This window comes from Astyanax mexicanus, unplaced genomic scaffold, assembly GCF_023375975.1.
Source record: "Astyanax mexicanus isolate ESR-SI-001 unplaced genomic scaffold, AstMex3_surface scaffold_32, whole genome shotgun sequence".
In the NCBI taxonomy this organism is placed as follows: Eukaryota; Metazoa; Chordata; class Actinopteri; order Characiformes; family Acestrorhamphidae; genus Astyanax; species Astyanax mexicanus.
In genome coordinates, this window is record NW_026040042.1 from 426,663 (window position 1) to 443,384 (window position 16,722).

Sequence of the window (16,722 nt, forward strand, 5' to 3'; positions counted from 1 at the left end):
TGATGTTGCTAAGCAGTTGCTAGGTGGTTGCTAAGGTCTTGCTAGATGGTTGCGAAGGCATTGCTATGATATCTGTGGTGGTTGCTATGGTGTTGCTAAGCAGTTGCTAGGTGCTTGCTATGGAGTCAGTGGTGGTTCCTAAGGCATTACTATGGTATTCGTGGTGGTTGCTATGATGTTGCTAAGTAGTTGCTAGGTCCATGCTAAGGCATTGCTATGGTATCCATGGTGGTTGCTACAATTTTGCTAAGCAGTTGCTATGTGGTTGCTAAGGTCTTGCTAGATGTTTGCTAATGCATTGCTAGGGTATCCATGATGGTTGCTATGGTGTTGCTAAGCAGTTGCTAGTTGGTTGCTAAGGTGTTGCTTAGGCAGTGCTACGGTATTCATGGTGGTTGCTATCATGTTGCTAAGCAGTTGCTAGTTGGTTGCTAAGGTGTTGCTAAGGCAGTGCTATGGTATCCACGGTGGTTGCTAGATGGTTGATATATATATATATATATATATATATATATATATATATTATAGAATCCAGTATTATGGTATTGTAGGTGTGTTTAGAGCAGGAGGTTTTTGTACAGCCAGTAAACCAGTCTGTTCCACTTTACCTTACTTCTTTAGTGTATCAGAGCTGTTCTATTGAGGTAATATCTAGTGAGAATATGGGATAAATACCCAAACAACATGAGTACAAACTATTAGCTCAGAGTTATTGAGTGGATAATTACTGTGGTTGTTTATTACAGTAAAATGTTGTTAATCTTGAATATTTAGTGAAGTACACTGACTATACTTACGTTTATCCCTCACCACACCAACAGAAACCTGTCCACCAGCAACAGATGAGCAGTAGGAGCACAAAGAGCTCTAACAGAGTGTATCTGAAGTGCTGTATGAATGATCGCTCTGTGGTTGTTCATAGATATGTGTGTGTTGAGTTGTGTGTTGGTGTGTGTTTCCTTTCCTCCATAGAGTGTGTGATGGTGCTGTTTCACATCCTCCCCCTCAGCACCTGCAGGGGGGTTTTGTACGACTGAATATCACTGTGTGAGAGATTGAAGCTTATAAGTGTTGTAATGATCCATCAGACAGTAATAATCTCCTGTATCTTCAGTTTGGACTCCACTGATGGTCAGAGTGAAGTCAGTCTTGGATCCACTGCCACTGAAACGAGCTGGAATACCTGAGTGTAACTGGTTTGCGAGTTTAATCAGGAGTTTAGGAACTTCTCCAGGTTTCTGCAGATACCAGGATACACAGTCATATCTGCTGCTACAGTCGTTGTGGACAGCAACATTAGCATTACAGCTGATGGAGACTGTTTCTCCTGGAAGAGCAGATTTAACTGCAGGAGTCTGAGCGATGGTGGCCTGACCTCTGGACTCTGTGACGACATAAGAAAACAGAAGAAGAAACAGAGACTGAGTTCAAGACCATCATTAAGGTTTTTATACTTTACTGAATTGAACATCATTTCTATTGTAGTTCAGTCTGCTGGCTGAGGTCTTACCTTGAGTCCAGAAGATCAGAGTCCAGATGAAGATGGTGATCAGGGTCATGGATGCTGTGGGTGAAGTTTGTGGAGCAGCAGCTCTCAGTCATGAAGTGTTAAACTCACAGGACTATAAATACACAGAGAGCACTGAAGCATCATGGGCTGATAATGCAAAGTGGAACCTCTCTATGGAATCACTGGCACTGCCCTGAGAATATAAACCATATTACACAATAATAATACAATTATTTATAACATTTCTTCAACAATGAAAGAAAAAACTGAATTCCAACCACTAAAGTACGTCTCTCAGTAGAAACCATGTCAGGAGGAAACGTCTAAGAACTAGAGCTGTACCTGAATCAGATTCGGCTGTTCAGTATAAATATTTTACTATTTCTTCATGTTTTTTTCCCCTTATATAATTATCTAACCATCAGAAAATTCTGGTGTCCGAGTTCCAGTGCTGAGTTTCACCACATTAAGAAAAAAACTGTAACAGGAACGTATTTTTATTATATAAAAAACACTAAAATTGGTGCAGCACATAATTAATGATCAGAGTTGCAGCCTAGTTTTAATTAGCAACATATATTTCCAGCCCATCATAAACCAGTTCAGAAGGACAGATGAAGCACATCTTCACAAGAGAGTGAGAAAGCACGAAAAATGAACATATGAAGACTTCAATATTTTTATAATGTAGCTGGATTAAAAATAAAATGTGTGTGTGTGTGTGTGTGTGTGTGTGTACTGTAGTGTGACAGAGGTTTTTGTATGATGCCTTCATTGTTCTGTTTCACTGTGGTACACTTTCGGTGGAGGAACCAAAGTCATCGTGAAAAGTAAGAGAGTTTACTTTTTCTATAAAATACAGTAAACATTAATTAAATGTATATGTAATTCATGTGAAATTTGTATTTACACAGTTATCAGCTGTTTGTTAACTAAAATAAACTGTTAAAGTGTAAAGTATGGACAGAGCCCTTCTAAAAAAAAAGCATTAGGAGAAATGAATGAGAATTTAGGAAAAATCACTATTTCCTTTATTTTAACATTGGAAACTTATTTCTATTATATATCTATTATGTATCTATTTCTTTTAGTTTTAATAAAATAACTTACAATAATGAAGAAAATATCAGATGTCTAAAGAAAAGCAAGGAAATTGGTGAATACATGGTTATTTGTCGGAAAGTCTTAACTGTGACTTTATGTGGTAACTAACCATTAACGGTGAACGGTTAATGATATTTTTTTATTTATAAGAGTAACATCCTGTTAGAAATATATACAAACAATTATTATATATACATTTGTAATTTATAGCTCTGTATATTTAGAATGGGTGTTGGGTTAATTATGTTATATGGGTGAATTATTGGGTTATTATAATTTATAGCTCTGTATATTTAGAATGGGTGTTGGGTTAATTATGTTATATGGGTGAATTGTTGAGTTATTATAATTTATAGCTCTGTATATTTAGAATGGGTGTTGGGTTAATTATGCTATATGGGTGAATTATTGAGTTATTATAATTTATAGCTCTGTATATTTAGAATGGGTATCGGGTTAATTATGCTATATGGGTGAATTATTGAGTTATTATAATTTATAGCTCTGTATATTTAGAATGGGTGTTGGGTTAATTATGCTATATGGGTGAATTATTGAGTTATTATAATTTATAGCTCTGTATATTTAGAATGGGTGTTGGGTTAATTATGCTATATGGGTGAATTATTGAGTTATTATAATTTATAGCTGTATATTTAGAATGGGTGTTGGGTTAATTATGCTATATGGGTGAATTGTTGAGTTATTATAATTTATAGCTCTGTATATTTAGAATGGGTATTGGGTTAATTATGCTATATGGGTGAATTGTTGAGTTATTATAATTTATAGCTCTGTATATTTAGAATGAGTGTTGGGTTATTGATGTTATATGGGTGAATTATTGGGTTATTATAATTTATAGCTCTGTATATTTAGAATGGGTGTCGGGTTAATTATGTTATATGGGTGAATTATTGAGTTATTATAATTTATAGCTCTGTATATTTAGAATGGGTGTCGGGTTAATTATGCTATATGGGTGAATTATTGAGTTATTATAATTTATAGCTCTGTATATTTAGAATGGGTGTCGGGTTAATTATGCTATATGGGTGAATTATTGAGTTATTATAATTTATAGCTCTGTATATTTAGAATGGGTGTTGGGTTAATTATGCTATATGGGTGAATTATTGGGTTATTATAATGTATAGCTCTATATTTAGAATGAATGTCGGGTTATTTATGCTATATGGGTGAATTATTGTTTTATTATAATGTATAGCTCTGTATATTTAGAATGAGTGTTGGGTTAATTATGTTATATGGGTGAATTGTTGAGTTATTATAATTTATAGCGCTGTATATTTAGAATGGGTGTCGGGTTAGTTATGTTATATGGGTGAATTGTTGAGTTATTATAATTTATAGCTCTGTATATTTAGAATGAGTGTCCGGTTAATTATGTTATATGGGTGAATTATTGGGTCATTATAATTTATAGCTCTGTATGTTTAGAATGGGTATTTTTAACGACTATGTTCTTGATTATACAGATGTTGTAGAAGGTTCTAGAAGGTAGACAATGCTTTTTGAGTGTTTTTAAACAATGTGATAACATGATGAATCTCTAAACTGATAAATGTGTGCAGGTTAGATTCAGTCAGGATGTTTAATAAGGAATAGAAAGTAAATATTTAGTAAATTTGTGTTTAATTAAGTGTGTGATCTTTCTCTCTCCAGCTGGTCCCACGGTGAAGCCCTCCGTATCTCTGCTCCCTCCATCCTCTCTGCAGCTGTCTGAGGGCTCTGCCTCCCTGCTCTGCCTGCTGTCTGGCTACTCTCCACAGGGGGCGCTGGTCAGCTGGACAGTGGATGGGTCAGAGGTGAAGGACGGGGTTCTGATCAGTGCAGAAGAAGAGAAGAACGGCCGCTACAGCCGCAGCAGCACGCTGACCCTCAGCAAAGCACTCTGGGAAAAGGGGGAGGAGTTTAGCTGTTCAGTCTCCCATGAAAATGTCAGTCATCCAATCGCGTTCAGAAAGAGCCACTGTGAAATCTAATAGGTCTGCTTCACATCCATCTAAAGTAGAGTTTAAATTCTACACAGTGCTGATGTCCGTGTCTTTACTCTGGTCACTGTCCTGTTGCAGTACCCGTGCTTCTGCTTTGCTGAAATAAAGATTCATCTTGAACACTGTCTGTTTCTTTAATCTATATAATGATGAATGTTGTTAGAGAGCATTTTAGATCTTAGGTAGAGGTTCAGTGTGTTTGTGTTGAGCTTGAGTGAGTTTGGTTGAAAAAAGCTGAACATCTGGTGAAACTACTGCTCTATTCTGGGAGAAAGAGGAAGAATCATTAATGCAAATGTGTTTTACCCCACTGATCTCTCTTTCATATCATTCACTCCTTACTGTAGAGCAGGACTTGAGTTTAATACTCTGATCTAACAGTCAGTGAGTAAAACCTGCTGCATGTTTCTTTGATTACTGTATATTGGCACACTGGGAAAGTGTGTGATGTACTTGACTGGGTTATAAACATGTGAAAAAAGCTTAATAATGTTGGATCTGGATTCACATTGATAGAATATTCAATTAATAAAGTTCATAAAGTGTCCCAGATTTATTTGCTGGTAAATGAAACATTAAAGCTCTTCTTAAAATGAGACGTATTTTGAGATCAGTAACTACAGATGAATCTGAGGGAGAGTTTAAACTGTACAGTAGTTTATAATTAGAGGATCAAACAGTTTAATGCAGCACTGAACTCAGATCAGCTCTGTACAAAATAAGAGAAGTGAGACTCTGAACCCACACCTGTTCCTGCCTCTGTGTGTGTGTGTGTGTGTGTGGTTGGTGGGTGTGTCTCCTAGGTGTGACTCCGCCCCCTCGTGGCCCCGCCCCCTCCAGTGTGGAGCTGCAGCAGGTGAAGGCCACACTCCTGTGTTTCTCCAACAAGAGCTTCCCTCAGACTGGAGGCGGAGCTGGATGGTGGGTGGGAGCAGCTGGAGCTCGGGGGTCAGACAGTTTTCTACAGTGAGTTACAGACACACACCTCAATAAAACCTTTCATAAGTTTCATAATTAAAGAAAACAGAATAAACTCTGACTCAGAAAATGAAGACAGACATTGTTGGCTTTGATTAACCTCTATGTAATTATTTACATATTTTACAGGGACAATGCAGATAAACACTGTTACACAAAATACACAAAAAAGTTTTGTAATGTATATAAGAGTTCTTGCCGGAGCTAATTTTCAGCTCCTGTCTCTGGTTAGAAGAGTTTAAAAGGAAATAAAACACATTTTAAGGCTCTGGAAAAGTTAAAAGAATGAGTTTGGACAGAGTTTATACAGCTTCTGAAGAATTCAACACATTTCTAATTAATTTAAACAACATGATAAAAGTATAAGACAGTGTTGAACTGATCACTGTCGACTGGTTAACCCTCACTGCTCTGCCTGCTATACAGAATATAAAAGTGTACTATACTGTATGTGTAGATTCAGATCTCTCTAAACCAGATTCCACACCAAATTTTAGCACAGCCAATGATTTAGAGCTCGGGGTATTTACCCAAGAGTCTGAAAATGCTGCTCTACCTCTCACTGACTTTCAGTAGGAATTAAGAATCTTCTGGAACCAAAATGTCATCTGTGAAAATTTAAGTTTTTGACAGACAAGGCTCCCACTTTCCTACTAAACTCCACAATATAGAAATCAACAAGGTTCTATTTCCACTCTGATAAGAAGATTAGAGCTGTTCTGATAATAATCCCACATCTGCTCATGTGTACATATGAAGTGTTAAAGAAGTGCTGAAATGGAGTGCACTGACAATTTAACTGTATGAATATGATAAAAAAAATTATATCAATGACTGTAAAAGAAAGGAAGCAGCAGAGCTTCAGCTCAATCAGTCTTTCTTCAAAAGGCTTCCTGTACTTCTAAACCAATCAATAACGATAGCTGTGTGCAGTCAAGGGAAGAGACTGTAAAAGAGAAAACAGGACAGTATGATCAGATATGAACACCTTTATTACAGTCAGCATTAAGACCCCCACTGAAATAAACAGTATCAAATTGTGGAAATGAGCACAAGCAGCATAAATCTATAGAATAAAATTTCAGAACAGCTTCATCAAACAAACTACAGCTTAATCTTATAAAACCACACACTCACATACCAAAACTACTAAATTAACAATGTATTATATGATTAATTATAAATTATATACTGACGATATTAACCCTATTTTCTATATGGTAAATGAAATCTGATGTCTGATAAAACTATATATAAATATGGTTTGTTGATTAAGCTAAATGGTTAATATTGTGCAGCTTCTCTACACAGGGTCACAATAATGAGTCTTAGAGAGTTATATATTCTCACTGCACTGAGAAAAGGCTGTGAAGTTCATCCTGTGTTTAAAAGTTAAACAGGTTTGATTGAAGTTGATACAATATTTTCAGTGACTGTGAACCACAGTAACACACTCTGTTTCACACAGGTCTGTTTTCACCCTAAACGTCACTAAAATAATGGTCTGATCTGGTTTGTTCTGCAGGTCAATCAAACACCTCCTCCCTTTAAAAACAGGAAGTTCTTGGCCATGCTGTGATGTAACCCACCTGACTCTCAGCTACAAACAATGGGAGCTTAGCAACACTGCCCAACCATGAACTCAGTTATAACCCAAACATACTGTTTTTATTTCATCAAAATCAAAATTACCATTAATTGGTGCATTCTGGTTAGAATTCTACCAGTCCACTGTTTACAATAATACCTTAACATGTTAATTTAAACTCAACTCTAAAACACTGTAGGTGGACATCAATTGTGTGTGTGTGTGTTTCAGAGACAGTAATTCAGTAACTCACTATAGTGTCTCCAGTTTAAAGTGAGGATCCTTCTGTAGATCAGAGAGCAGCTTCTTTCCTGACTCTCCTGGATTATTGGAGTTCAGATTCAGCTCTCTCAGGTGTGAGGGGTTTGATTTCAGAGCTGAAGCTAAAGCAGCACAGCCGTCTTCTGTAATACTGCAGCTCCACAACCTGCAGAGAGAAGGAGAGAAAAGTACAGCAGATGAGTGTACAGTTATATTCACACACTAGGAGTGTAAAGACCCCCCCCATACACCCAACCCCCACTAGTTGTAGTAACAAGTATAAATAAGCTTAACTATACCTGTGAAAGAATCAGACCTGTAAACGTATATTAACATGTCTTACAGTCATTAACATCATATAGACAAACACAGGGTAAGACAGGCATTAGTATTGGATTTTATATACCCTGCATTCCAACCCTCTGCTATTGACCTGTAGAACTACATTAAACACTGCCAAAGAGAGCAGTGTAAATTCCACCCACAGAGAACACTGATAGTTCTACTGAGCTCAAGAAGAGACCTGAATGTTCATCACTCTCTCAATCTGTTGCACAAAAATGTGCATGAGCAGCTCGATATACTGATTTGCAGGATACTGTACATGATTTGTGGCTGTCAGGGAGACACAATCAATATGCAGGAGAATCCTGAGACTCACAGGATCTGTAAAATCTCTGAGTTAAAGACGAATAAATAAATTACTCTGTTACTTTGTGTAGAAGAAACTTCTCTCCTATAGTGTTACAGAAACTACTACAGCTTCACTCCTGAATCCTGCAGTTCATTATTACTCAAGTTTAGTTCTCTCAGAGTTGAGGAGTTTTATGGAGTCAAATTGGCTGAACTACAGCTATTTACAGTTAATGAACAACAATTCATTTAAATAACTAGATAACTAGAAGCTGGATGTAGAGGATAGCCAAACTGTAGACAAATAAATATATATAGTTTTTGCAGTGAAATCACTCTGATATGATGGAGGACACTCGTGGCTGTGTGTGTGTGTGTGCAGGGGTGTGTGTGTTAGTGTGTGTGTTACTGTGTGTGTGTGTGTGCAGGGGTGTGTGTTAGTGTGTGTGTGTGTGTGTGTAGTAGTGTGTGTTAGAGTGAGTGGGAGTGTTTGTGTGTGTGCAGAGGTGTGCGTGTGTGTGTGTGTAGTATTGTGTGAGTGCAGTGGTGTGTGTGTGTGTAGTAGTGTGTGTGAATTGGTGTGTGTGTGTGTGTGTGCAGTCATGTGTGTGTGTGAATTGGTGTGTGTGTAGTGGTGTGTGTGTAAAATGGTTTGTGTGTGTGTGTGTAGTGGTGTGTGTGTGTGTGTAGTGGTGTGTGTGTGTGTGTGTAGTGGTGTGTGTGTGTAGTGGTGTGTGTGTGTGTGTGTAGTGGTGTGTGTGTGTGTGTGTGTAGTGGTGTGTGTGTGTGTGTGTGTGAATTGGTGTGTGTGTGTTGTGGTGTGTGTGTGTAGTGGTGTGTGTGTGTAGTGGTGTGTGTGTGTGTGTGTGTAGTGGTGTGTGTGTGTGTGTGTAGTGGTGTGTGTGTGTGTGTGTGTGTGTGTGTGTAGTGGTGTGTGTGTGTAGTGGTGTGTGTGTGTGTGTGTGTAGTGGTGTGTGTGTGTAGTGGTGTGTGTGTGTGTAGTGGTGTGTGTGTGTAGTGGTGTGTGTGTGTAGTGGTGTGTGTGTGTGTGTGTGTGTAGTGGTGTGTGTGTGTGTGTAGTGGTGTGTGTGTGTGTGTGTGTGTGTGTAGTGGTGTGTGTGTGTGTGTGTGTGTAGTGGTGTGTGTGTTAGCATAGGCGTGCACACATAGACATCAGGTGGTGAAGCACCACCAACTCTGCCCTTTATTAACCAAAGTGCCCTTTTGAAACTTCGTTTTTTGTTTGTTTAAATATTCTTATTATTATTCTTGTTATTAGGGGTTCGAGCACGTAGTGCTAGAAACCCTATTGTAATTGTTCTGATTATTATTATTATTATTATTATTATTAGGGGTTCGAGCACGTAGTGCTAGAAACCCTATTGTAATTGTTCTGATTATTAGGGGTTTGAGCACGTAGTGCTAGAAACCCTATTGTAATTGTTCTGATTATTATTAGGGGTTCGAGCACGTAGTGCTAGAAACCCTATTGTAATTGTTCTGATTATTAGGGGTTCGAGCACGTAGTGCTAGAAACCCTATTGTAATTGTTCTGATTATTATTAGGGGTTCGAGCACGTAGTGCTAGAAACCCTATTGTAATTGTTCTGATTATTATTATTATTATTATTATTATTATTATTATTATTATTATTCTTATTCTTTTTCTGCCATAGAAGTGATCGGGCAGAAGAAACCGTAAGGCCTACAGGGCTGAGACTTGGTCATATGGTAGTACTTCTCACCGCTACTCAGATTCAAAAGATGAGCCCGATCGGCCTCAAGGGGGCGCTATGGCGAAGGTCAACGCGTTTGGCCTCGTAACTCCTACGCCCTGATAGCTAGAGCAAAAATTCTTGCATTATATGATTCCTTGGTTAATGGCAAATCAAAAAGGAACCACTAAGCTCCGCCCACTTCGATTTTTTGCTATTTAGCATAATATGCAAAACCTACTTTTGAGAACTTGTCCTAAACTCATTGACCAATCCTGACATGTTTGGTGTCAAACAACTCAGCAGAGTCCCAACCTCAATAATTATTTAAAAAATCTTGAAATTTGCAAAAAGTATGGCCGCCATATGCAAATTAATCTTACCGTGGCACACCCAAATTTACTTTAACAGCTGTAACTTTTGAATGCTTAAACCTACACTAATGCCACTTTACAACTTTGATGCCAACATGATTCTGAGGTAGCCCGTCAATCTGTGTAGACATACGCCCCCAGGGGGCGGAGCCAAAGCTAAAAATCTGTTTCTCAGGAACCGTACAAGCTATGAAGCTCTCCTTTGGCATGTATCATCTATGGCCTATGTCCTAATGTTTTACAGAAGGAAAATTTGATACGCAAATATTTGCGATCGTTATTAGCCAATCAGATTCCAGCAAGCTTTTGACAGGCTAAACAATGACCAATCAGGACGATACTTATACCCTACATGTATCCTTCTATCATCCATTAAAATATGGCGTTGATTGGCCTCAAGGGGGCGCTATAGCAGAAAATCAGTTATATCTAAAGGTACAAGTGGCCTAGGCTTGTTATTCTTTTTTAATTGTATACTTTGCTGTAGCTGTTACAACTTTGTAATTACATGTGTTTACCAAAAATGCAAAGATTTTCATCAGTGGCCAAAAGAGTAAATATTGCTCTTTTCGAACTTGTCTTTAAGTCCTTAATCAATCAAAACAAATTTGGTCTTGATGCAATCGTGAGACCCTGTAGGTAAATAATTATCAAAAAAATCTTGACATTTTAACTATTTGAGGCCCATAAACCTTGATCAAACATGTACGTGAAAGGCTTTTCAGAGTTATTTGGCCAAAACTCTGTCAAAGTTTAAAACATGCCAAAACTGTTGAAGCTACTAATTAACAATGACATTTGAAGTACATGTGCCAAGTATGAGCCAAATAAGTCTTCAGTAGGCTCTACAGTGAAAAAATAACTATTTTCAATTTATTCTATTTATCGCTATTTTCCAACCTAAATGGACAGAAGACAGGAACCTTTCACCCTATCAACACACAAATTTATACACATATATAGACTGATATTGTGATCTTGATTGCAAATTTTCAGCCAAATCGGACATGTTTTGCCTCTACAACGGCTGGAAAACTACAACGATTTTGTAGGCCTCAAGCCTGTATTATCGCTTTTTTCAAATCTAAATTGACAGAAGTCAGGAACCTTTGACCCTATCGACACAGAAATTGACATACATATATAGACTGATATTGTGATCTTGATTGCAAATTTTGAGCCAAATCAGATATTTTTTGCCTCTAATATGGCCAAAGAGCAACAGCCATTTTGTAGGCCATAAGCCTGTATTATCACTTTTTTCAAACCTAAATGGTCAGAAGTCAGGAACCTTTGACCCTATCAACACACAAATTTACATACATGTATATACAGACCACTTGATCATGAGTACCAATTTGGAGCCCAATCGGACTTTTCTTCTCTTTTTAATAAATAGAAACACACTGATAGGGAATGTTCTGTCTTTCTGATAGAGTGATAGATTTCCAGCAGGTTATATGTGGTCTCTTGCTGCGCACTGGTGGTCATTTGGTGAAACAGCTACAGGTGAATTATTCTAAATTAAAGCTCTGCTGAACTTATTCAATCTTGCTTGTCTTGCTTAATTGAACATATTTATCCTTCTTGTTCATGCTGGTCAGCCGCCTGGGTCATTCTTGTTTATGCTCCACCGACTTAATTTTTTTTTTAATTTGCATAATATGCAAAACCTACTTTTGAGATCTTGTCCTTGGATCCTTGACCAATCATGACATGTTTGGTGTCAAACAGTTCAGCAGAGCTTACTCCTCAATAATTATTAAAAAAATCTTTACATTTATAAACAATATGGCCGCCATATGCAAATGAGTTCTACCATGGTGCAGTAAAATGTCTTTAACACATAACTTTTGAATGGTTAACCTGACACTAATACCACTTCAGTCCTTTGATCATTACATGATTCTCAGATACCCTGTCAGTTTAAGTAGACATACACCCCCCCAGGGGGTGGGGCCAATGCTCGATAGCTGTTTCTCTAGAACCATACAAGCTATCAAGGTCATCCTAGCCAATTATCATCTATGGCCCATGCACTAATGGTACACCAAATGAAAATTTGATATGGACACTTTTGTGGTCACTATTAGCCAATCACATTCCAGCAAGCTTTTAACAGGCGGAATGTTAATCAGGTCAAAACTTATATACTATATACGGGTTATTTATATGCCCTTTTTATGCCTTGTGTTTTTTCAATTTAAGAACTGAATTTGTTTCACCAAATGCGCACTAGAGTGCAGTAAGACACCACATAAAACCTGATGAACACTACAGCTCAATTTATCAATGCTTTTCAACTAGTTTACTCACACCACTCATCTAGCATTGCCATTATGGTCTTTATGGTCACGCTGGTCACCCAGCTTGGTTATGCTGGCCATCCAGCTTGGTCATGCTGGCCATTCACATTGGTCATTATGGTCCTGCTGGTCATTCAGCTTTGTCCTCATAGTAATGGTGGTCTTCCAGCTTGGTCATACTGGCCAACCACCTTTGCCATGCTGGTCATCCAGTTTGGTCATTATGGTCTTCCAGCTTGGTCAATATGGTCAATAAGTTTGTCATCCAGATTAGTCATGCTGGTAATCTTCGCGGTCATGCTGGTCATCCTCATCCAGTTTGGCGATGCCGGTCAACCGGCAACATGTTTTAAGCCTAACTGGCCTCCAGGGTACTCTTTGCCTGTAACGCTCGAACCCCGTAAATCGCCGCTTGCGGCTATATTTATTATAGTTAGGGGTTCGAGCACGTAGTGCTAGAAACCCTATTGTAATTGTTCTGATTATTATTATTATTATTATTATTATTATTATTATTATTATTATTATTATAGTTCTTATTCTTTTTCTGCCATAGAAGTGATTGGGCAGAAGAAACCGTAAGGCCTACAGGGCTGAGACTTGGTCATATGGTAGTACTTCTCACCGCTACTCAGATTCAAAAGATGAGCCCGATCGGCCTCAAGGGGGCGCTATGACGAAGGTCAACGCGTTTGGCCTCGTAACTCCTACGCCCTGATAGCTAGAGCAAAAATTCTTGCATTATATGATTCCTTGGTTAATGGCAAATCAAAAAGGTCAATAGAACCACTAAGCTCCGCCCACTTAGATTTTTTGCTATTTAGCATAATATGCAAAACCTACTTTTGAGAACTTGTCCTAAACTCATTGACCAATCCTGACATGTTTGGTGTCAAACAACTCAGCAGAGTCCCAACCTCAATAATTATTAAAAAAATCTTGAAATTTGCAAAAAATATGGCCACCATATGCAAATTAATCTTCCCGTGGCACACCCAAATTTACTTTAACAGCTGTAACTTTTGAATGCTTAAACCGACACTAATGCCACTTTAGACCTACGATGCCAACATGATTCTGAGGTAGCATGTCAATCTGTGTAGACATACGCCCCCAGGGGGCGGAGCCAAAGCTAAAAATCTGTTTCTCAGGAACCGTACAAGCTATGAAGCTCTCCTTTGGCAAGTATCATCTATGGCCTATGTCCTAATGTTTTACAGAAGGAAAATTTGATATGCAAATTTTTGCGATCGTTATTAGCCAATCAGATTCCAGCAAGCTTTTGACAGGCTAAACAATGACCAATCAGGACGATACTTATACCCTACATGTATCTCAGGGCCTTCTATCATCCATTAAAATATGGCGTTGATTGGCCTCAAGGGGGCGCTATAGCAGAAAATCAGTTATATCTAAAGGTACAAGTGGCCTAGGCTTGTTATTCTTTTTTATTTGTATACTTTGCTGTAGCCTTTACAACTTTGTAATTACATGTGTTTACCAAAAATGCAAAGATTTTCATCAGTTGGCAAAAGAGTAAAAATTGCTCTTTTCGAACTTGTCTTTAAGTCCTTAATCAATCAAAACAAATTTGATCTTGATGCAATCTTGAGACCCTGTAGGTAAATAATTATCAAAAAAATCTTGACATTTTAACTATTTGAGGCCCATAAACCTTGATCAAACATGTACGTGAAAGCCTTTTCAGAGTTATTTGGCCAAAACTCTGTCAAAGTTTAAAACATGCCAAAACTGTTGAAGCTACTAATTAACAATGACATTTGAAGTACATGTGCCAAGTATGAGCCAAATAAGTCTTCAGTAGGCTCTACAGTGAAAAAATAAATATTTTCAATTTATTCTATTTATCGCTATTTTCCAACCTAAATGGACAGAAGACAGGAACCTTTCACCCTATCAACACACAAATTTATACACATATATAGACTGATAATCTGATCTTGATTGCAAATTTTCAGCCAAATCGGACATGTTTTGCCTCTACAACGGCTGGAAAACTACAGCGATTTTGTAGGCCTCAAGCCTGTATTATCGCTTTTTTCAAATCTAAATGGACAGAAGTCAGGAACCTTTGACCCTATTGACACAGAAATTGACATACATATATAGACTGATATTGTGATCTTGATTGCAAATTTTGAGCCAAATCAGATATTTTTTACCTCTAATATGGCCAAAGAGCAACAGCCATTTTGTAGGCCATAAGCCTGTATTATCACTTTTTTCAAACCTAAATGGTCAGAAGTCAGGAACCTTTGACCCTATCAACACACAAATTTACATACATGTATATACAGACCACTTGATCATGAATACCAATTTGGAGCCCAATCGGACTTTTCTTCTCTTTTTAATAAATAGAAACACACTGATAGGGAATGTTTTGTCTTTCTGATAGAGTGATAGATTTCCAGCAGGTTATATGTGGTCTCTTGCTGCGCTCTGGTGGTCATTTGGTTAAACAGCTACAGGTGAATTATTCTAAATTAAAGCTCTGCTGAACTTATTCAATCTTGCTTGTCTTGCTTAATTGAACATATTTATCCTTCTTGTTCATGCTGGTCAGCCGCCTGGGTCATTCTTGTTTATGCTCCACCCCCTTATTTTTTTTTTTTAAATTTGCATAATATGCAAAACCTACTTTTGAGATCTTGTCCTTGGATCCTTGACCAATCATGACATGTTTGGTATCAAACAGTTCAGCAGAGCTTACTCCTCAATGATTATTAAAAAAATCTTTACATTTATAAACAATATGGCCGCCATATGCAAATGAGTTCTACCATGGTGCAGTGAAATGTCTTTAACACTTATAACTTTTGAATGCTTAACCTGACACTAATACCACTTCAGTCCTTTGATCATTACATGATTCTCAGATACCCTGTCAGTTTAAGTAGACATACACCCCCAGGGGGCGAGGCCAATGCTCGATAGCCATTTCTCTAGAACCATACAAGCTATCAAGGTCATCCTAGCCAATTATCATCTATGGCACTAATGCACTAATGGTACACAAAATGAAAATTTGATATGGACACTTTTGTGGTCACTATTAGCCAATCACATTCCAGCAAGCTTTTAACAGGCGGAATGTTAATCAGGTCAAAACTTATATACTATATACGGGTTATTTATTTGCCCTTTTTATGCCTTGTGTTTTTTCAATTTAAGAACTGAATTTGTTTCACCAAATGCGCACTAGAGTGCAGTAAGACACCACATAAAACCTGATGAACACTACAGCTCAATTTATCAATGCTTTTCAACTAGTTTACTCACACCACTCATCTAGCATTGCCATTATGGTCTTTATGGTCACGCTGGTCACCCAGCTTGGTTATGCTGGCCATCCAGCTTGGTCATGCTGGCCATTCACATTGGTCATTATGGTTCTGCTGGTCATTCAGCTTTGTCCTCATAGTAATGGTGGTCTTCCAGCTTGGTCATACTGGCCAACCACCTTTGCCATGCTGGTCATCCAGTTTGGTCATTATGGTCTTCCAGCTTGGTCAATATGGTCAACAAGTTTGTCATCCAGATTAGTCATGCTGGTAATCTAGCTTGGTCTTCACGGTCATGCTGGTCATCCTCATCCAGTTTGGCGATGCCGGTCAACCGGCAACATGTTTTAAGCCTAACTGGCCTCCAGGGGTCTCTTTGCCTGTGACGCTCGAACCCCGTAAATCGCCGCTTGCGGCTATATTTCTTATTCTTTTTCTGCCATAGAAGTGATTGGGCAGAAGAAACCGTAAGGCCTACAGGGCTGAGACTTGGTCATATGGTAGTACTTCTCACCGCTACTCAGATTCAAAAGATGAGCCCGATCGGCCTCAAGGGGGCGCTATGGCGAAGGTCAACGTGTTTGGCCTCGTAACTCCCACGCCCTGATGGCTAGAGCAAAAATTCTTGCATTATATGATTCCTTGGTTAATGGCAAATCAAAAAGGTCAATAGAACCACTAAGCTCCGCCCACTTAGATTTTTTGCTATTTAGCATAATATGCAAAACCTACTTTTGAGAACTTGTCCTAAACTCATTGACCAATCCTGACATGTTTGGTGTCAAACAACTCAGCAGAGTCCCAACCTCAATAATTATTTAAAAAATCTTGAAATTTGCAAAAAATATGGCCGCCATATGCAAATTAATCTTACCGTGGCACACCCAAATTTACTTTAACAGCTGTAACTTTTGAATGCTTAAACCGACA

At 38.1% G+C, this 16,722-nt stretch overlaps 1 protein-coding gene and 1 gene segment (V, D, J or C); both read right to left on the minus strand.

Moving 5' to 3' along the window:
- LOC111188498 (NACHT, LRR and PYD domains-containing protein 3) overlaps window positions 1–16,722 on the minus strand; it is a 776,814-nt gene that overhangs the window by 248,027 nt on the left and 512,065 nt on the right. The gene's annotated exons all lie outside the window — the stretch shown is intronic.
- On the minus strand, window positions 986–1,718 carry LOC125789912 (probable non-functional immunoglobulin kappa variable 6D-41). The segment is given in 2 exon segments: window positions 986–1,384; window positions 1,511–1,718. Coding segments are annotated over 2 exon segments (393 nt in total).